Source organism: Hyperolius riggenbachi, chromosome 11, assembly GCF_040937935.1.
Source record: "Hyperolius riggenbachi isolate aHypRig1 chromosome 11, aHypRig1.pri, whole genome shotgun sequence".
Taxonomy (NCBI): Eukaryota; Metazoa; Chordata; class Amphibia; order Anura; family Hyperoliidae; genus Hyperolius; species Hyperolius riggenbachi.
In genome coordinates, this window is record NC_090656.1 from 32552253 (window position 1) to 32574350 (window position 22098).

The following is a 22098-nucleotide window of genomic DNA, read 5'->3' on the forward strand; positions in this document are numbered from 1 at the left end:
GTTTGTATTGTGAGTATAAAACACAAGCTTTCTATGCTGCATACCCCAGAGGGAGGACACAGTCCAGGTCTGCCCAATAACTGTCACTTCTCCAAACTCATAGAAGCGGTAAACTTAAATAGAAAAAGCCAAAGAGACGAGTGTGGCACACTGCAGTTAGTTTACTATCAGTACAGGCACAGTAACACTTTATATTGTCATAATAGGCAAAGAGTGACAGCTTAGGCTCCCTGCACACTGCAAATCCGTTTTCCGATTCCGATTCCGTTTCCGATTTTCAATTCCGATTTTCCCTGAATACATTCAACAGAAAAACGGATCAAAAAACGCAGCATGCAGTAAAGATTAAAAATCTGAATCGGAATCGGATGTAAAAACAGATTAAAAAGCGGAATCGGAATCTGAAATGCATGCAGTGTGCAAGAGGCCTATACTGCACATATTTGAGGTAGCAGATATCAGCACACACTGCAGCTAGTTTACTATCAGTACAGGCACAGAGTGACAGCTTATACTGTACATACTGGAGGTAGCAGATATCAGCACACACTGCAGCTAGTTTACTATCAGTACAGGCACAGCGTAACAGCTTATACTGCACATACTTGAGGTAGCAGATATCAGCACACACTGCAGCTAATTTACTATCAGTACAGGCACAGAGTGACAGCTTATACTGCACATACTTGAGGTAGCAGATATCAGCACACACTGCAGCTAGTTTACTATCAGTACAGGCACAGAGTGACAGCTTATACTGCACATACTGGAGATAGCAGAGATCAGCAGACATTGCAGCTAATTTGCTATCAGTATACACACAGAGTAACAGCTTTTATTCTACATACTGAAGGTAAGAGATCAGCATACACTGCAGCTAGATTACTATCAGTACAGACACAGGTTAGCTATCAGCTTATATTGTACACACTAGAGATAGCAGAAATCACCATGCACTGCATCTAGTTAACTATCAGTGCAGGCACAAAATAACAGTATATACTGTGCATACTGGGGGTAGCAGAGATCAGCACACACTTCATCTAATTTACTACCAGTACAGGCACACAGCTAATTTACTACCAGTACAGGCACACAGCTAATTTACTACCAGTACAGGCACACAGCTAATTTACTACCAGTACAGGCACATAGTAACAGCTTATACTGTACATGATGGAGGCAGTAGAGATCAGTATACATTGCAGCTAGTTTACTATCAGTATAGACACAAAGTAACCACGTATACTGTACATATTGGGGGTAGCTCATATCAGCACACACTGCAGCAAGTTTACTATAAGTAAAGAAAGAGTAGCAGCTTATACTGTACATAATGGAGGTAGCAGAGATCAGCACACACTGCAGCTAGTTTAACAATACAAGCATAGAGTAACAGCGTATATTTAACATACTGGAGGTATCAGCACACACTGCAACTAGTTTATCAGTATAGGCACATAGTAAAAGCTTATACTGTACATACTGGAGGTAGAAGAGATCAGCACACACTGCAGCTAGTTTACCATCAGTACAGGCACAGAGTAATAGCATATATTGAAAATACTGGGCTGGTACCAGCACACACTGCAACTAGTTTACAGTACAGGCACAGAGTAACAGCTTATACTGTACATACTGGAGGTAGAAGAGATCAGCACACACTGCAGCTAGGTTACTATCAGTACAGGCAAAGAGTAAATGCGTACACTGTACATCCTCAGGGCAACATGCCTGTATTATAAAACAATCAGTAATGTAATTACATTGTGATATCATCTTATAAACACTACAAGTACACTAATACTCTATATAAAGAGATACAGTCAGCTGTAATAGCGATTAGATCTCCTCTCTCTAGTAACATGATGGCAGAGTCCTGAATGCTCTGCTATACACAAGCTAGTATTACGTCAGAGGGGGGGAGGGAGAGTGATAGAAACTTGTCTGGTTTCTGCTGTCATCTCCATTAGCACACCCATATTGCCTAATACCCCAGAGACGTGCTTCAGTTATTCTGGCAGCCACTGAAGCGCACTAACAGGGCAGCAGCATCTTCCTCTGAGAGAGCTTCAAATCACAACTACAGGCAGAAACTGAAACAGACAAATTCTAAAGGAAGCCACACACCATACAATTAAAAGATCCACTTTTTCACCAATTCGATAACTTTGATTGCTTGTCCCAAAAAAAGCAAAAGCTTTTCTTTGTTTTCGATCGATAAATCCGATTGAATTTCCCGTTTTTTTTTCGATTATTGGAGATTGGATATTTCAGACCAACTTAATCAAGAATTGTACGGTGTGTGATGGATTGTCAATTACTTGATGTATAGTTTCAATAAATTTTTTTCTAAACTTTCATTTTATTCATGATTGGGCAAAAATTGAACATGTGTGTGGTACATTGGTCAGATTTTTGAATTGTTACAATCAGTCAGAAAAATTGATTGCTATTCTTAAATTGAACAGATCTGTTGCAGTCAGGCTGATAAGTAGATATAAACAGCATACAGAGATGATGTGCAGGTTAGACTGGCCCATATGCAATGCACTTTTCCTCCTGAGTTTTCTCCTAGCCGTCCTCGTCGTCCTCCCACGTGCCACTGTTCAGCCGCAATCAGCCCCGGTAATTGGCTGAGTCAGGTCTTCTTCGCATGCGCAGTCCAGTTACCGGGGCCGATTGTGGATGAATGGCAAACCGCGGGAGGACGGCGTGGGACTCACACGTGCTTATCGGGCTGGAGGAAGCACCGGGTAAGTATCAAATCTTTCGTTGTCAGCGTCTCTGGTTTCCTTTAAACCACCAGCAAGCAAGAAAACACTCAAAATAATTTTGATAGATTTTTCTCCTACATTTTAGTACATTTTCAATTGCAAAATGCTAAAAAATGTACTTAACCCTTAAGGACCGGCCCATATTACATGGGGAGGAGGGTGTCAGGCATCCCGGATCCCCAGTATGGCTAGCTGGGCATGGTGTCCCCGATGTATCCAGGTGTCCCCCGTATTACGAGCAGCCTTTACTCACCTCCCAGGCTCCAGCGATGAGCAGCTCTAGCCCCCCTCTGCTCTGGCCGGCATCCTCGCTTGCACTGCTGTTAAGTTCCGGGTCATGGCTTGATGACGTCATCACGCTACAAAACTCCCAGCGCTGTTTCCCAAGTGTATAAATGTTCATGTATGTGTGCATTTATACATTACCTGTCCTGTGTCGTGGTGCCCGTCGGTCCTCCGAATCTGCCGCTCTTCCATTAGCCCGATACACACTGCCGGCGTGGCACTTGCAGGCCCAATGGAAGAGTGGTGGATTTGGAAGACGGACGGGCACAGCGCCACAGGACAGGTAATGTATAAATGCACACATACATGAACATTTATACACTGGGGAAATAGCACCGGTGGTTTTGTAGCGGGTTGTTGCTTGTCCAGATATCGCTCGCGGTTACCGCTATGCACCTGATCAACCACGATGGCCCGACATCTAGCAGCAGGTCCAATTAACATGCTTGGCCCGAAATTGGTCACATCATCGATAGAGCATGCATTTGCTGTTACCAATTTTCATCCGATTATAATAATCGAATATGATAATCACCTGATGTATGGCCACCTTTAACCTCCCTGGCGGTAATTCCGAGCTGCACTCGGGCTAGCCGCCGGAGGCTCAATGAAAGTGATTGGAGTGCAGCAGGTGTATATACTCACCTCCCGAGGGATCCAGATAATGGTAGCCATTCCCCTTCCTGTCCTCCGAGGCTCTGAATCAACCGGGTGAGATCACCGTCATCAATCTCACTAAAGAATTGCAGTGCCACCCGGAGGACGGAGGGAAAATTGCAGCGCTGGAGCCCAGGGAGGTGAGTGAGTGCTGGGGCTGCCGCTGGCTCTCTGGCAGCATGATTGTTTCCTGGTTTTAGAGTCTGAAACATTCAAAAAAGATCCTAAAATCCAGAAATAATCATACCATCAGGGAAGTTAAACTGCCTTCACACGTGAAGTTTACCAGTAGATAGTGAATAGACCCAGTGTGTAAAAATCAGGTCTGATCTCAACATTCTGTGTCCAGCTCTCTGTTTGAACATGTTGTGAGCTTCCCCAAGTCACTTCCTGCAATTCCACAATGCTCTCTGCAAATGCCTTCCTTTTCCTGTCTGTACCCAGAAAATGCACCATTCACCAGAAAGGAAAGTTATGAGACCTGATATACAAGTCCTATAATTAAATCTGTCACACAGGGATGCAGCGATATTACAGCTGGTGTACATAGTATACAATGTAGACAGCAGCAGGAAGGACAGTACAGAGCAATGATCTACTAGTCATGCGAGTAAAGCTGTCACACAGGGATGCAGCAATATTACAGCTGGTGTACATATTATACAATGTAGACAGCAGCAGGAAGGACAGTACAGAGCAAAGATCTACTAGTCATGTGAGTAAAGCTGTCACACAAGGATTCAGCAGTAGTATAGTGGGTGCACAGTACACACAGTACACAAGCTGTTGTGAAGGGGAGTGTACAGTACATAAACAGCAGCCAAAGGATCTATCTCTTCAGGAGAGGAAAATTAGTGATGGATTATAACTGCAAAACAAAAGTTTGCCTCAGTGGCATAGCTAGAGATCATGGGGCCCCATAGCAAAACTTTCATGGGGCCCTCAGGTGGAGGCACTCTTATGCCACCCTCCCCTACACTATGGATATGAGTTTTTGGGGTAATTTACATTCTCAAGCAATCAACACAGCATATAGCCCATGGGCATTGAGACAAAGTCAGAGGCTGGAGAATCACAGGAAAGTTGATGGTGAATACATTAAGTACCAGCTGAGCCCCCTATGCTCCGGGGCCCCATAGAAGCTGCTATGGCTATTGCTACACCCCTGGTTTGTCTTCTTAAAACAGAAGGTATTTGTGATAATTCAGGTGGGCTCACCATGAGCTTGCTGGGTAGTCTGTAACACCTGGATTATAACTGCATCACTGATGCAATAATAGATCAGACATCTAGGGAAGACTCACTTTGGGATTACCGGTATTTATAAAACTAGATTTAGTGGTAACTTTCTCCTATTGTTGATTTGTGAAACCGCTGCAATCCTCAGTGCATTTTTCATAGTGCTGTATTTGAAAACAACAATGGTGTCAGAGTTTTCAGTATGGAGACCCTGAAGACCAGGGCCGGACTTACTATAAGGCACGTGCCTACAGGCGCCTGATGATGGAAAGGCGGCTCACTCCCCTCCCTGAGTGCCTCCCTCTCTCTGTTTCTATGCAGAGTCCTGATGAGAGTGTAAATGAGAGGTTACTTGCCTGTGTCTCTGCATTCCACTGACGAGATCTACCTACAGTCAGGGGCACCTCTAGCTACTTAATACTGAGGTTCCTCTAGCTGCCTAATATTTGGGGGCACCTCTAGCTACTTAATATTGAGGGTATTTCTGGCTACCTGATATTAAGTGGCATCTTTAGCTACCTCTTATGGACAGGACAAGTAAGGGAAAAGTAACAGCTGGGACAGCCAGCACACTTGCGGTGCGGTTCGGAGGGGGTTTGTAGGTTCATGGAGGGTGAAGCATAAGGTGCAAGGACATCTGTGCCTATAGGCTCCTCCTATGTAAATCCGGGCCTGCTTAACCTCATTGCCGTTTTTTTCTACATGCAGCTAGCACTTTGCTAGCTGCGTGTAGTATGCAATCGCCGCCGCTACCCGCCGAGCCGCGCCGCCCCCCCCCCCCCCCCAGACCCATTGCGCAGCCTGGCCAATCAGTGCCAGGCAGCGCTGAGGGGTGGATCGGGACTCCCTCTGACTTCCCGACGTCAATGACGTCATCGCGATCGTCGCCATGCCGACTGGGGAAGCCAAGCAGGAAAGCCCGTTCTGAGCGGGTTTTCCTGCTTGCGCAGATCGCCGGAGGTGATCGGAGTAGGTGGGGGGATGCCGCTTGTCAGCGTCTATCATGTAGCTAGCGCTAGGCTAGCTACATGATTTAAAAAAAAAAAAAAAAAAAAAAAAAGTGCTGCACCGCCCCCTTGTTGACATAATTGGAACGGCAAGGGGGTTAAAGGATACCCGAAGTGATGTGTGACATGATGAGATAGACATGTGTATGTACAGTGCCAAGCACACTAATAACTTTGCTGTGTTCCTTTTTTTCTTTCTCTGCCTGAAAGAGTTAAATATCAGGTATGGAAGTGGCTGACTCAGACAGGAAGTGACTACAGTGTGACCCTCACTGATAAGTTCCAACTATAAAACACTTTCCTAGCAGAAAATGGCTTCTGAGAGCACGAAAGAGATAAAAAGGGTCAATAGTACATACATTTTTAGCTCTGGCATATTTCAATTAATGTGTTATTGAGCAAAAACAATAAAACTGTTAAAAAGTAAAATGTAGATTTAAACATAAAATAAAACTGTGGAATATATTAAAAAGTCATTTTTAGGAGAAGGAAGATAGGTACAATAATTTATTTCATTCATTTTCGCTTCGGGTGTCCTTTAAGCCTTGTACACACTAAAGAGGCATGTCTCCCAGCAGGGATTCGATCCCTCGGATGACAATGCAGGGCTGTGGCTGTAGTGATACGTTGCTAGCCTTTAGGCTAACGACATGTTCTGTTGCTATATGGGGGGGAAGAGGGCCAACTGAGCAGCGTGGGATTGCTGTCACGCGGTGGCAAGTGGGGAGAACAGAATCAATGTGTCGGTCTGATGGCTGGCTGAGGTGTGAGGGGCCGCTGTACATGCACTAGTTTCTCTACAGAAGCGGTCGATAGGGGCAAAGTTTCATCCACCAAGTGCGCACAGCTTTATGCAGAGCATTTTAACTGCGCAATAACACGTATCTCTGCTTTATAAATATACAGAATCTGTTTACTGATGTATAAAGTACAGTGCACAGAAAATAAAACATTGCAATAAAGTTTATTGTGGCTATTAGTGCTATTCTATAAAAGCTAATACCATGGCATTACATATCATTGCTTTAATGAGATCCTGTAAATGTTGTCTGAAACGTACAACAGGCATCTCTCATGTTACAATCTCTAATGCTGGGCATACACGGGCGGATGCACCCTTATCAATCGAGCTGGTGATGGCTCGATTGATAATTTCCGACAGGTCCGATGACCCGCCGGATCGATACCCCGCTGGATCCCCCCGGGCGGACAATAGCAGGGAATCGAGCAGAAGATAAGGAGCGCCTGCAGGGACGAGCGGGAATCGATCTGGCCGCCCGCAGGGACGCGCGGGGAGTCGATCCAGCGGCTAATCGAGCTGCCGGGTCAACTCGTGTATGCCCAGCATAAGTCATTTTACCAAAGCTATTACATGTTATAACAATAGACTATTCCACCCTGGCCACACAGAAAGCTGCACAGCAGGGGCGTAACTAGACTTAAAGGAATACTAGTGATATCCAAGTGTTCTAAAATGACAATGTACAAATAATGTCTAAGTAGCTGTGTAAGCATTTTCCTACTATTCATGTTGAATATCAGAGGCAAAAGCTGTAATTTATTGAGGGTAGGATTTCACTATATTGGGACAAATCAATTGCAGAAGGGGTGTCTGCTTCAATGCACAGCCAGAGTTGCATATCATACTACAGAAAGCAAATATCAAACATATCAAACTCTGAAAGCAAAAACAATATGAAAAAGCTGTGACAATTAGTTACATTTTCCTCTGCTCTCTTCAGACACTTCAGTCAGAAACACAGGACACAGGAGCTGCAGCTGCTGGGAGCTCTCTCTCTGTCACACACAGAGCTACACATATGTCCCCTCTCCTCATAGCTCAGTCAGCCTTCAGTTTTGGCCGTCAGTAAACTTTGAATGTATTTTGATAACAGTAAACAAAGAAGTTGCTACTAAAATGTATACACCAGTACTTAGCAGCACTTCCCAAACAATTCCTGTGTCAATTGAAAAAAATATGTGAATCGATAGTATTCCTTTAATAGGGTCCCCTAGCAACATTGATAGCATAGGGCCCACTTTGTCCTTGAACCCCTCAGTATTGGGAGCCAGCGAATGGCAGCAGAGCGTGTTCTGCTGTGAAGCAGCCTCTGGAAGCAGGAAAAAAATTACACACGGTTTTTGTGAGTGAATGGGGAGGTTTCTTTGATAATTTGCTGCACTTGCAGTTGGGGAGAGGGAGGTGGAGAGGCCCCCCCAAAGCCTCTGGGCCTTCCTGTGATGGCAGGGGTCGCAGGGGTGATTGTTACGCCCATGCTGCACAGCATCACTTATGGAATGGGAGAGTGATAACGGAGCGGAGTGTCATTCAAATGGAGATGAACGCGCATCAAGCGGAGATGTGCGCACGCAATCTCCTGCAAAATACGCCCCCAGGACTTGACGCCAATTGGTATTACACAGTCACGCCAAAAATAAAGAAATTGCCAAAAATAGTTAATGTCCCAAATATATATTTGATCCACCTTTTTTTCTAAACTGGGTCTCTATATGACCCCCATTTCTTTCTCTTTTGACCTGGTCTGGGTGTCCCAGCTGGAGTATGGGAAGTTTTTTTTTTCTTAGCGACAGTATCAAGCTTATCCAAGCATTCAAATAGCAGAAAGCTTCCTATGGATGAGATTCGCACACTGACCAGCAGAATTTAATTAAATCCCCAACCCCCAATCCTTCAAAGAGATTTCATAGTGATGTACAGGTGAAACTCGAAAAATTTGAATATGGTGCAAAAGTTCATTTATTTCAGTAATTCAACTTAAAAGGTGAAACCAGTATATGAAATAGACTCATTGCATGCAAAGCAAAATATTTCAAGCTTTTATTTATTATAATTTTATTATTATGGCTTACAGCTTATGAGATCCCCAAAATCAAAATCTCAGACCTTTAGAATATTGTGGAAATGTTTAATATTCTCGGTTCAATGGCCTCAATTCACTAAGCTTTATTGAACACTTTATCGAATGTTTGATAATTTACCTCATGAGTAAAATCTAATTTTGAATTCACTAAGGTGTTATAGATTTATTGAAGAATGTATTGATAAAACAAATCTATAACACCTTAGTGAATTCAAAATTAGATTTTACTCATGAGGTAAATTATCAAACGTTCGATAAAGTGTTTGATAAAGTTTAGTGAATTGAGGCTCAATGTGTCAGACTCTAGTCAGCCAATTCATCCAAAACACCTGCAAAGGGTTCTTATTTCATATTTTAGTTTCACGGTTTAAGTTAAATTACTGAAATAAATGGACTTTTGCACGATATTCTAATGTTTCAAGATTCACCAGTAAGCCTGTTGTCTAGGTGATGTTTGCTGTGGGAGGGACGGTAATCTGTGGCAGTAGGGAGGGAAAATTAACACTGAGCTGGGTTGAAAAAAAAGAAAAAGTGATGTAAAGAAAAGGGCAAAATGACAGTAAAGATGGAAACCAGCAGAAATATAATTTTCTTTTTTTCATATCACATATCAGCGAACACTAAAAACACAGGATAGGTAAGCTAAATAAGTAATTTCTCAGTGGATGATTTTTTCTTTATTCTTTAAGTTAACATGGAGTTTCATGCCACTTTTAGGAAACACACACTGAAGTTTATTTAGTGATTGCAGCAGTTTCTCCACATAAAGGTTCCTCTGTGGAGGATGAGAGGATGGGCACATCCCTGGCAGGGGGTCATCATCAGAGATCACAAAATACCTGTCATGTCTGTAGCTATCAGGTCTCCAGAATGCATCCCTTCCTGGGTGCGGCGTCCTGCATCTCCCCTGCTCTGTCCCCTCTCCTCGCTGTGTCTGTTTCTGCTTCTGTCTGGGTGGTGACCCCGACTCTGAGCGATGTCATCGTTGTATCCATCCTGCTTTGTGACGCCCCGGCCACCTCTCTGATCAGATCTGTGCTTCCTCGGTGGCCTGCTGTCCCCATCGCCCAGGACGGGCCCCGAGTCTGTCATCCTGAGACCTGCAAAAATGACAACCCTGTGAGAAGCTAAGAGAAGTGGATGTTATGGCTTTCTCTCTGTACAGAAAACTGCTTCTTATTAGGCCATTCATCACTGCAAAAATGATAAATAAGATTCAGAATGCAAAATTTAAGCATCTAGTTGCTTTCTTCTGGCATAGTTGCAGGTGTGTCTGTACTGAGCTTGCAGCAGTGTGTCTGTCCAGGCCCTGTAGCAGTGTGTCTGTCCAGGCCCTGTAGCAGTGTGTCTGTACAGGCCCTGTAGCAGTGTGTCTGCACAGGCCCTGTAGCAGTGTGTCTGCACAGGCCCTGTAGCAGTGTGTCTGCACAGGCCCTGTAGCAGTGTGTCTGCACAGGCCCTGTAGCAGTGTGTCTGCACAGGCCCTGTAGCAGTGTGTCTGCACAGGCCCTGTAGCAGTGTGTCTGCACAGGCCCTGTAGCAGTGTGTCTGCACAGGCCCTGTAGCAGTGTGTCTGCACAGGCCCTGTAGCAGTGTGTCTGCACAGGCCCTGTAGCAGTGTGTCTGCACAGGCCCTGTAGCAGTGTGTCTGCACAGGCCCTGTAGCAGTGTGTCTGCACAGGCCCTGTAGCAGTGTGTCTGCACAGGCCCTGTAGCAGTGTGTCTGCACAGGCCCTGTAGCAGTGTGTCTATACAGGCCCTGTAGCAGTATGTCTGCACAGGCCCTGTAGCAGTATGTCTGCACAGGCCCTGTAGCAGTGTGTCTGCACAGGCCCTGTAGCAGTGTGTCTGCACAGGCCCTGTAGCAGTGTGTCTGCACAGGCCCTGTAGCAGTGTGTCTGCACAGGCCCGGTAGCAGTGTGTCTGCACAGGCCCGGTAGCAGTGTGTCTGCACAGGCCCGGTAGCAGTGTGTCTGCACAGGCCCGGTAGCAGTGTGTCTGTACAGGCCCGGTAGCAGTGTGTCTGTACAGGCCCGGTAGCAGTGTGTCTGTACAGGCCCGGTAGCAGTGTGTCTGTACAGGCCCGGTAGCAGTGTGTCTGTACAGGCCCGGTAGCAGTCTGTCTGTACAGGCCCGGTAGCAGTGTGTCTGTACAGGCCCGGTAGCAGTGTGTCTGTACAGGCCCGGTAGCAGTGTGTCTGTACAGGCCCGGTAGCAGTGTGTCTGTACAGGCCCGGTAGCAGTGTGTCTGTACAGGCCCGGTAGCAGTGTGTCTGTACAGGCCCGGTAGCAGTGTGTCTGTACAGGCCCGGTAGCAGTGTGTCTGTACAGGCCCGGTAGCAGTGTGTCTGTCCAGGCCCGGTAGCAGTGTGTCTGTCCAGGCCCGGTAGCAGTGTGTCTGTCCAGGCCCGGTAGCAGTGTGTCTGCCCAGGCCCGGTAGCAGTGTGTCTGCCCAGGCCCGGTAGCAGTGTGTCTGCCCAGGCCCGGTAGCAGTGTGTCTGTCCAGGCCCGGTAGCAGTGTGTCTGCCCAGGCCCGGTAGCAGTGTGTCTGTCCAGGCCCGGTAGCAGTGTGTCTGTCCAGGCCCGGTAGCAGTGTGTCTGTCCAGGCCCGGTAGCAGTGTGTCTGTCCAGGCCCGGTAGCAGTGTGTCTGTCCAGGCCCATTAGCAGTGTGTCTGTCCAGGCCCGGTAGCAGTGTGTCTGTCCAGGCCCGGTAGCAGTGTGTCTGTCCAGGCCCGGTAGCAGTGTGTCTGTCCAGGCCCGGTAGCAGTGTGTCTGTCCAGGCCCGGTAGCAGTGTGTCTGTCCAGGCCCGGTAGCAGTGTGTCTGTCCAGGCCCGGTAGCAGTGTGTCTGTCCAGGCCCGGTAGCAGTGTGTCTGTCCAGGCCCGGTAGCAGTGTGTCTGTCCAGGCCCGGTAGCAGTGTGTCTGTCCAGGCCCGGTAGCAGTGTGTCTGTACAGGCTAACGTAATGATGTAACAGCGAGGCATAAGAAAGCAGTGTTTACGCCATGATGTGGACAAACGAGACTTTGCATCATGGGTGTGCAGAAACTGTGTGATGCTAATAGTATACCGTAACCACAAAGCAGCAAACATAGCCATCTATGACCATTAAATAATAAATGCAGTAACAGTTACCCCGGACCCCAGAAAATAAACGCAATGGGCAACATGTCAGCAGAAAATAAACGCAATGCTGGCAACATGTCAGTATAAAATAAATGCAATGCGGGCAACATGTCAGTACAAAATAAACGCAATGCGGGCAAACATTTCACCAGAAAATTAAACGCAATGCGGGCAAACATTTCACCAGAAAAGAAACGCATTGCGGGCAAACATTTCACCAGAAAAGAAACGCAATGCGGGCAAACATTTCACCAGAAAAGAAACGCAATGCGGGCAAACATTTCACCAGAAAATAAACGCAATGCGGGCAAACATTTCACCTGGAAAAAAAAACGCAATGCGGGCAAACATTTCACCAGAAAAGAAACGCAATGCAGGCAAACATTTCGCCTGGAAAAAAAAACGCAATGCGGGCAAACCTTTTAACCAGAAAATAAACGCAATGCGGGCAAACATTTCACCAGAAAAGAAACGCAATGCGGGCAAACATTTCACCTGGGAAAAAAAACGCAATGCGGGCAAACATTTCACCAGAAAAGAAATGCAATGCGGGCAAACATTTCACCAGAAAAGAAACGCAATGCGGGCAAACATTTCACCAGAAAAGAAACGCAATGCAGGCAAACCTTTCACCAGAAAAGAAACGCAATGCGGGCAAACATTTCACCAGAAAAGAAACGCAATGCGGGCAAACATTTCACCAGAAAAGAAACGCAATGCGGGCAAACATTTCACCTGAAAAAAAAAACGCAATGCAGGCAAACATTTCACCAGAAAAGAAACGCAATGCAGGCAAACATTTTACCTGGAAAAAAAAACGCAATGTGGGCAAACATTTCACCTGAAAAAGAAAGCATTTACTCACCTGGCAGAAGTCTCCGGCCTCTGGCGCACTGCTCCCGGGACCACCTTCCTCCTGAAGTCTCCCGCGCTGACAGGCAGAGCAGGGCTACGCCAAGATGGCGCCTGAAGCCCTGTACTGAAGACACAAATAGTTTCCAGTACAGGGCTTCGGCAGCCATCTTGCCGTAGCCCTGTTCGCCTGCCGGTGTCGGAACAGACACCGGAAGAGGAGGCTGGAGCGGGGCTGCGGGCAATGAACTGGCACGGCGTCTGTAGACGCCGCTGCCAGTTCATGAGGAGAGTGGCCAGAGTCCCGAGGCCGGGACGTCCCGCTGCCGAAAGCAGGACGTTTCCCGGGACCTCATGCTGCCTGGGACAGCGGACCCCGAATCCGGGATGCGTCCCGGGCAATCTGGGACGTCTGGTCACTCTAGTACAGGCCCTGTAGCAGTGTGTCTGTCCAGGCCCTGTAGCAGTGTGTCTGTCCAGGCCCTGTAGCAGTGTGTCTGTCCAGGCCCTGTAGCAGTGTGTCTGTCCAGGCCCTGTAGCAGTGTGTCTGTCCAGGCCCTGTAGCAGTGTGTCTGTCCAGGCCCTGTAGCAGTGTGTCTGTCCAGCCCTTGTAGCAGTGTGTCTGTCCAGCCCTTGTAGCAGTGTGTCTGTCCAGCCCTTGTAGCAGTGTGTCTGTCCAGCCCTTGTAGCAGTGTGTCTGTCCAGCCCTTGTAGCAGTGTGTCTGTCCAGCCCTTGTAGCAGTGTGTCTGTCCAGCCCTTGTAGCAGTGTGTCTGTCCAGCCCTTGTAGCAGTGTGTCTGTCCAGCCCTTGTAGCAGTGTGTCTGTCCAGCCCTTGTAGCAGTGTGTCTGTCCAGCCCTTGTAGCAGTGTGTCTGTCCAGCCCTTGTAGCAGTGTGTCTGTCCAGCCCTTGTAGCAGTGTGTCTGTCCAGCCCTTGTAGCAGTGTGTCTGTCCAGCCCTTGTAGCAGTGTGTCTGTCCAGCCCTTGTAGCAGTGTGTCTGTCCAGCCCTTGTAGCAGTGTGTCTGTCCAGCCCTTGTAGCAGTGTGTCTGTCCAGCCCTTGTAGCAGGTGTGTCTGTCCAGCCCTTGTAGCAGTGTGTCTGTCCAGCCCTTGTAGCAGTGTGTCTGTCCAGCCCTTGTAGCAGTGTGTCTGTCCAGCCCTTGTAGCAGTGTGTCTGTCCAGCCCTTGTAGCAGTGTGTCTGTCCAGCCCTTGTAGCAGTGTGTCTGTCCAGCCCTTGTAGCAGTGTGTCTGTCCAGCCCTTGTAGCAGTGTGTCTGTCCAGCCCTTGTAGCAGTGTGTCTGTCCAGCCCTTGTAGCAGTGTGTCTGTCCAGCCCTTGTAGCAGTGTGTCTGTCCAGCCCTTGTAGCAGTGTGTCTGTCCAGCCCTTGTAGCAGTGTGTCTGTCCAGCCCTTGTAGCAGTGTGTCTGTCCAGCCCTTGTAGCAGTGTGTCTGTCCAGCCCTTGTAGCAGTGTGTCTGTCCAGCCCTTGTAGCAGTGTGTCTGTCCAGCCCTTGTAGCAGTGTGTCTGTCCAGCCCTTGTAGCAGTGTGTCTGTCCAGCCCTTGTAGCAGTGTGTCTGTCCAGCCCTTGTAGCAGTGTGTCTGTCCAGCCCTTGTAGCAGTGTGTCTGTCCAGCCCTTGTAGCAGTGTGTCTGTCCAGCCCTTGTAGCAGTGTGTCTGTCCAGCCCTTGTAGCAGTGTGTCTGTCCAGCCCTTGCAGCAGTGTGTCTGTCCAGCCCTTGCAGCAGTGTGTCTGTCCAGCCCTTGCAGCAGTGTGTCTGTCCAGCCCTTGCAGCAGTGTGTCTGTCCAGCCCTTGCAGCAGTGTGTCTGTCCAGCCCTTGTAGCAGTGTGTCTGTCCAGCCCTTGTAGCAGTGTGTCTGTCCAGCCCTTGTAGCAGTGTGTCTGTCCAGCCCTTGTAGCAGTGTGTCTGTCCAGCCCTTGTAGCAGTGTGTCTGTCCAGCCCTTGTAGCAGTGTGTCTGTCCAGCCCTTGTAGCAGTGTGCCTGTCCAGCCCTTGTAGCAGTGTGCCTGTCCAGCCCTTGTAGCAGTGTGCCTGTCCAGCCCTTGTAGCAGTGTGCCTGTCCAGCCCTTGTAGCAGTGTGCCTGCCCAGCCCTTGTAGCAGTGTGCCTGTCCAGCCCTTGTAGCAGTGTGCCTGTCCAGCCCTTGTAGCAGTGTGCCTGCCCAGCCCTTGTGCCTGCCCAGCCCTTGTAGCAGGGTGCCTGCCCAGCCCTTGTAGCAGGGTGCCTGCCCAGCCCTTGTAGCAGGGTGCCTGCCCAGCCCTTGTAGCAGGGTGCCTGCCCAGCCCTTGTAGCAGGGTGCCTGCCCAGCCCTTGTAGCAGGGTGCCTGCCCAGCCCTTGTAGCAGGGTGCCTGCCCAGCCCTTGTAGCAGGGTGCCTGCCCAGCCCTTGTAGCAGGGTGCCTGCCCAGCCCTTGTAGCAGGGTGCCTGCCCAGCCCTTGTAGCAGGGTGCCTGCCCAGCCCTTGTAGCAGGGTGCCTGCCCAGCCCTTGTAGCAGGGTGCCTGCCCAGCCCTTGTAACAGGGTGCCTGCCCAGCCCTTGTAGCAGGGTGCCTGCCCAGCCCTTGTAGCAGGGTGCCTGCCCAGCCCCTTGTAGCAGGGTGCCTGCCCAGCCCTTGTAGCAGGGTGCCTGCCCAGCCCTTGTAGCAGGGTGCCTGCCCAGCCCTTGTAGCAGGGTGCCTGCCCAGCCCTTGTAGCAGGGTGCCTGCCCAGCCCTTGTAGCAGGGTGCCTGCCCAGCCCTTGTAGCAGGGTGCCTGCCCAGCCCTTGTAGCAGGGTGCCTGCCCAGCCCTTGTAGCAGGGTGCCTGCCCAGCCCTTGTAGCAGGGTGCCTGCCCAGCCCTTGTAGCAGGGTGCCTGCCCAGCCCTTGTAGCAGGGTGCCTGCCCAGCCCTTGTAGCAGGGTGCCTGCCCAGCCCTTGTAGCAGGGTGCCTGCCCAGCCCTTGTAGCAGGGTGCCTGCCCAGCCCTTGTAGCAGGGTGCCTGCCCAGCCCTTGTAGCAGGGTGCCTGCCCAGCCCCTTGTAGCAGGGTGCCTGCCCAGCCCTTGTAGCAGGGTGCCTGCCCAGCCCTTGTAGCAGGGTGCCTGCCCAGCCCTTGTAGCAGGGTGCCTGCCCAGCCCTTGTAGCAGGGTGCCTGCCCAGCCCTTGTAGCAGGGTGCCTGCCCAGCCCTTGTAGCAGGGTGCCTGCCCAGCCCTTGTAGCAGGGTGCCTGCCCAGCCCTTGTAGCAGGGTGCCTGCCCAGCCCTTGTAGCAGGGTGCCTGCCCAGCCCTTGTAGCAGGGTGCCTGCCCAGCCCTTGTAGCAGGGTGCCTGCCCAGCCCTTGTAGCAGGGTGCCTGCCCAGCCCTTGTAGCAGGGTGCCTGCCCAGCCCTTGTAGCAGGGTGCCTGCCCAGCCCTTGTAGCAGGGTGCCTGCCCAGCCCTTGTAGCAGTGTGTCTGTCCAGCCCTTGTAGCAGTGTGTCTGTCCAGCCCTTGTAGCAGTGTGTCTGTCCAGGCCTTGTAGCAGTGTGTCTGCCCAGGCCTTGTAGCAGTGTGTCTGCCCAGGCCTTGTAGCAGTGTGTCTGTCCAGGCCTTGTAGCAGTGTGTCTGTCCAGGCCTTGTAGCAGTGTGTCTGTCCAACCCTTGTAGCAGTGTGTCTGTCCAGTCCTTGTAGTGCTGAGCTTGTAGCAGTGTGTCTGTACTGAGCTTGTAGCAGTGAGCTTATGCAGCGCTTGTAGCAGCAGTGTGTGGGCTGGTTCACACTTGAGCACTTTTCAACGCTTTGCTGATCACTGCTAGTAACTGGATCATTCTCACTGTAGTGTTTGCGATTTGTATAAATCACAAACGTGCTCCATGTAGGGCCTTGGGGTGGGGGTGATTGCGGTGTGATTCTCGTTCTGTTGAACGGGAATCAAATCACAAATCGCTGCAAAATCATAATGCAGAATTGATTTGCGCTTTGAGTGTGAATCGGCCCTGTCTGTACGACGCTTATAGTGGTGTGTATATGGCACATGAAGCAGTGTACCCCTCCAGTGCTTGTAGCAGTGTTGTGTTTATAGCATCCAAACAGTGTGTCTGCATGGAGCTTGTAGTGGTGTGTCGGTACAGTGGTTGTAAAGGTGGGCATACACTTATAGATTTGCAGCAGATTCGCCCATCAGATAGATTTCTGGCAGATGCCTGTGAAGATGAATCTGACAGCAATCTATCTCATGTGTGCCACACACTAGGAACAGATTTCCAATAGATTTCCAAATCATCTAAATGCATTATTGGACCATTAGATCCAATGCAACTCTATGGGCCATTGATCTAATGCTAGCAGCAGATCGACCTAGATTTTTCATCCTGTCAGACAGATCAAATTGATCGAAATCGGACACAAATTGATCGATTTGATATAATCGATGGCTGAAATAGACTAGTGTATGGGCCCTTTAACACTGTGTAATCGCAACAGTGTGATAATCGCATATGCTCCACAATTGCTGCAGCGAGAGTGATCCCATAGGATTACTTGTGCAGCTTTCCTGAACGCTGGTGATTAGCAAAGCGTGAATGGAACCTAAGCTTAAGGGGCCCATACACTGGTCGATTTCAGCCATCGATCGATTCTATCATATCTATCGATTTGCGGCCGATTTCAATGGATTTGATCTATCTGACAGAATGGAAGATCTACGTCGATCTGCTGCTGGCAGCAGATCGATGGCCCATACAGCTGCATTGAATCGAATTGTCCAATAATGCATTTAGATCGCTTTCCAATAGATTTAATTCTGAAATCTACTGGAAATCTGTTCCTAGTGTGTGGAACACATCAGATAGATTCCCGTCAGATTCGACTTGACAGGCATCTGACAGAAATCTACCTGATGGTCGAATTTGCTGCAAATCTATAAGTGTATGGTCACCTTATCCTGGAAATACACGGTTAGATTCTGCCGTGCGTCTCTCCTCGATCGTTTTTGCCACTCGATTCTGCAGTGGATTTTCTTATCTTCCGCTCGTTTTTTTTTATCTTTTTCCATTCACTTCTATCAGAAATCGGGCGGCGAAAGAATCGAAACAGAGATCGGACATGTCGGAAATTATCTATCGAACCATCTAATCAGCTAAAAAACAAACTGTGTATTCCCAGCATTAACCTCCCTGGCGGTAAGCCCGAGCTGAGCTCGGGCTATGCCGCGCAGGGGGAGATCTCAGCCCCTGGTGGGGCGATTTTCATTTTGTAAATTGCTGTGCGCGCAGCCAGCACTTTGCTAGCCGCGCGCACAGCTTGATCGCCGCCGCTCTGCGGCGATCGGCCGCACGCAGCGGCTGAAGAGGGCCCCCCCCCCGCCAGAGCCCTGCGCTGCCCGGATCAATGAGTTCCGGGCAGCGCTATGGGCTGGATCGTGTGTCCCTGACGTCAGGACGTCGGCTGACGTCCATGACGTCATCCCGATCGTCGCCATGGCGACAGGAGAAGCCAAACAGGGGAACGCGTTGTATACGCGTTCCCCTGTTTGCTATTGTTGCCGGCGGCGATCGGACTAGAGGGCCACATGCGCCCTCTAGTGGTGTTTCATGTAGCTACCACTCTGGTAGCTTTACATGAAACTTTAAAAAAAAAAATAAAAAAAATTGGAATTCTGCAATTTTTGCAGAAAAAATTAACCGCCAAGGAGGTTAAGGAGACGGTGGCTCTGACCTGCAATTATTGAGCATGTGTGATTCCTGATAGATGATAAATGTTTTATTACAATATTATCAACAATTCTGCTCTATTTGTCCTCTGCACACATCCATTCTGGGAGGTTATTTACATAAGATACTGCTGCACTGATAACTGTTAAGTATACAGAGGAAATGTACTGAAAGACAAATTAAAGAGGAACTCCAGTGAAAATAATGTAGTAAAAAAGTGCTTCATTTTTTACCATAATTATGTATAAATGATTTAGTCAGTGTTTGCTCATTGTAAAATCTTTCCTCTCCCCGATTTACATTCTGACATTTATTACATGGTGACATTGTTACTGTGGGCAGGTTATGTAGCTGCTCCTAGCTGTTTTGGCTGTTAGGGCCCTTTTCCACTAGCAATCGCAATCACAAATCACAAACGCCAGTGATTGCGATTGCGATTTTTCATTAATTCTGTTATGCGATTTTCATTTGCATTGCATTATCATTGTAAAAATCGCTCCAGCAAGCGATTGCGATTTGCGATTAGCGTTTTCCAAATCGAATCACTATAGTGGAAAATACTTCTCATGATTTCTATGATAAAGTAACAACCCTAGCGATTTAAAAATCACTAGCGATTTGCGATTTTGCGATTCAGCAATCACAATCGCTCTAGTGGAAAAGGGCCCTTAGAGACAGCTGTAAACAGCTAATTCCTGTCTGTGAACATTGTTACATTGTGGCAGTATGCCCAGAGTACCGCGGTACTCAGAGCTTCTTGTGGGAGGGGTTTCAGCACAAAAATCAGTCATACAGCACCCCCTGATGGTCTGTTTGTGAAAAGCATTATATTTCTCATGTAAAAGAGGGTATCAGCTACTGATTGGGATAAAGTTCAATTCTAGGTTGGAGTTTCTCTTTAAGCAGCAAGTATCATGAGAGACCAAATATCTAGGATTCCTGTGAAGGTACGTACACACGTCCTCATTTTCTGACCAATTTGACATCCGACGTCTAGTTTGAACGACAAGTTGGACGTGTACGTGCAGTCAAGCGACTGATAACAGCCGGTTTGTCCGATCCGCTTGACAGATCAGTTGGACCAATTGTCGTTTAAACGCCCAGCAGTCATTTCACCAACTGATAAGTTGGACGAGAGTTGGACAAAGAGTCGACATGTAAATTAGTTTGTCGGCTGCGTTGTTTGGACGTGTGTACGTGACATTTAAACGACCTCTAGTGCGTTCCTCCATTAGCCTGTGTGTTACTGTCTCTCCTTCCTGCAAGCATGTTACTTGAGTATGTACATAGTGCCGGGGCACGGAGTAGTGGTGGCCAGCGAGGGTGAAGACAAAATGGCACAGCCGCCGATCTAGGGTCCCCGATGGGGCAGAGGCCGACCTCCTCTACTGCGCCTGCGCTGCTGCCAATCAAGCCCACATTGTCCGCAGTAGTTCTGCGCCTGCGCAGTACGCTGCGGTCAACGTGGGCTCAAATGACAGCGGCGCAGTAAGGATGACCTCAAGGTCGGCCTCCACACCGGCGGGGACCTCGGGCCAGCGGCTGCGAGCGGAAATGCTACGAGGGACATGTCGGCTGCCAGGGGCTGGAGGAAGCCCTGTGTAAGTATATCTTGGGGCAGCATATTTTAGCTGATAACTCCTTTAAGCTTCCATAATTTAGGTAAGAAGAGTAATATTGAAATGAAGTTAAACAGGAACAACTTACTTTGAGTGATTATTTTGCTTGTAAATGTGCCGAAAGGTTATTTTTATTAATTACCGTAGGTGATAAAGAAGTTATTTATGAGAAATGAATATGTGAATACAGCCCTATGTCTTTAATATAACCCTACCTCATCCCCTCCTCCACCTAAAAATGTACAATTGGAAGAAAGCAGGATTATTGCATGGGACATTTTTTTTTCTATTATTATTATAGTACATGCCTTTGTGGAAATAGGATAGTAATGTACCTCTATATTCATGTCACACTCCGGAGTGGTGGAGATTGTTTTGAATCTCCCTTATTGAAGTGGAAATCAAGTGTGCCCCCCATTACGAAAAAACGCCATGGCAGTTTTTTCTGAAGGCTAGGATACCTCCTACACAGCCGAGCCTCCAACTTTGTAATCACGTGCAATTTCTTCTCTCTTGAAAGAGTTACGTGGCCACAGAGCTGGGGCGGGCTACAGAGCTGGAGACAGGGCTCTGAAAGGTCAGGTAAGCGCATCCAGTTTTTGATCCCCACCAGGGAACACGGAAGCACTGCGCTTTGCCAATCTTTCAAGACAGGAACCAATGCCAAACGCTTCTCTGTTGCCTGAGCGCCCATCTGAACCGCCCCTTAGTATAATGAAAAAGAAATCTACCTTCCATTATCCATACACTGTAATAATCCAGCAGATACCAGAGGAAATACCGCACGATTCCTTAAAATATGGCATGAAATACAACAAAATCAACAACCAACATTTGTAAAGCGCTTTTCTCCCGCAGGACTCAAAGCGCATAAGCATGGCTCAGACCATCGTGGTACAGAGGAAGAATTTTATAAGTCCGGAAATGCCAGGATAAACAGGTGGCTTTTCAGTCTGGATTTGAATAGCTCCAGGGATAGTGCTGTCTTTACTGGGTGTGGCAGGGAGTTCCAAAGAGTAGGGGCAGCATGACAGAAGGCTCTGTCTCCAGATTTTTTGAGGTGCACTCTGGGAGTGACCAAGTTTATAGAACTTGCTGATCTGAGGTTGTGAGAGGTGTGGTGCTGCTTCAGCAAGTCCTTCATGTATCCAGGGCCCAGATTGTGCAGGGATTTGAATGTCAGCAGTCAAATCTTGAAGAGTATTCTCCATTCTACTGGTAACCAGTGCAGTGAGCGAAGGATCGGTGTAATGGGACAGTTGCGAGGCTGGTTTGTTAGTAATCTGGCAGCAGCATTCTGCACTAATTGCAGGCGACGCAGGTGCTTTTTGGGGAGGCCAGCATAAAGGGCATTGCAGTAGTCCAGCCGTGATGTGATAAAGGCGTGAACTAGGGTTGGAAGATCCTCTGGGGGAATCAGATGTTTAATCTTTGCAATGTTCTTAAAGAGACTCTGTAACAAATTTTTCAGCCTTAGTTCTTCTATCCTATAAGTTCCTATGCCTGTTCTAATCTGCTCTGGCTTACTGCAGTCTTTCCTAACTGCACTGTCTCTGTAATAAATCAATGTATCTTTCCTCTGTCCTGTTTGTCGGGCTAAAGCTTGATTGTGTGGAATGTGCAGGGCTGCTTGTGATTGGTAGAAGCGATACGCACCCTCTGCAGGCCCCCTGCATACTCTGAATGACTCATACACTATGCTTAGCTGAGCCTATTAGAAGCTGGTTAGTTTGTTTGTAAACACTGCCTAAAACTGTTAATTACAAGCCAGGATTGCAGCAGAGAGTGGCAGAAACAGCACAGAGGGGCACAGGAGAAAATAAGGAATAGAATGGTATGCTTTTTAGTGTAAGAATATTAGAGTACAGATTCTCTTTAAGATGAAAGTAGGAAGATGTAACTACAGATGAAATTTGGTTTCTGAAACTCAATTCCCCATCGATTAGTACGCCAAGGCTGCGCACAAGGTTGGAG

At 48.3% G+C, this 22098-nt stretch overlaps 1 protein-coding gene across 1 annotated transcript in view; it reads right to left on the reverse strand.

Moving 5' to 3' along the window:
- MARVELD3 (MARVEL domain containing 3) overlaps positions 1 to 22098 on the reverse strand; it is a 55553-nt gene that overhangs the window by 30177 nt on the left and 3278 nt on the right. Inside the window, exon 2 of the mRNA XM_068261757.1 lies at positions 9687 to 9947. Coding sequence (XP_068117858.1) covers positions 9687 to 9939 — 253 coding nt within the window. The 5' untranslated portion in view covers positions 9940 to 9947. The remainder of the gene's footprint in view (positions 1 to 9686; positions 9948 to 22098) is intronic.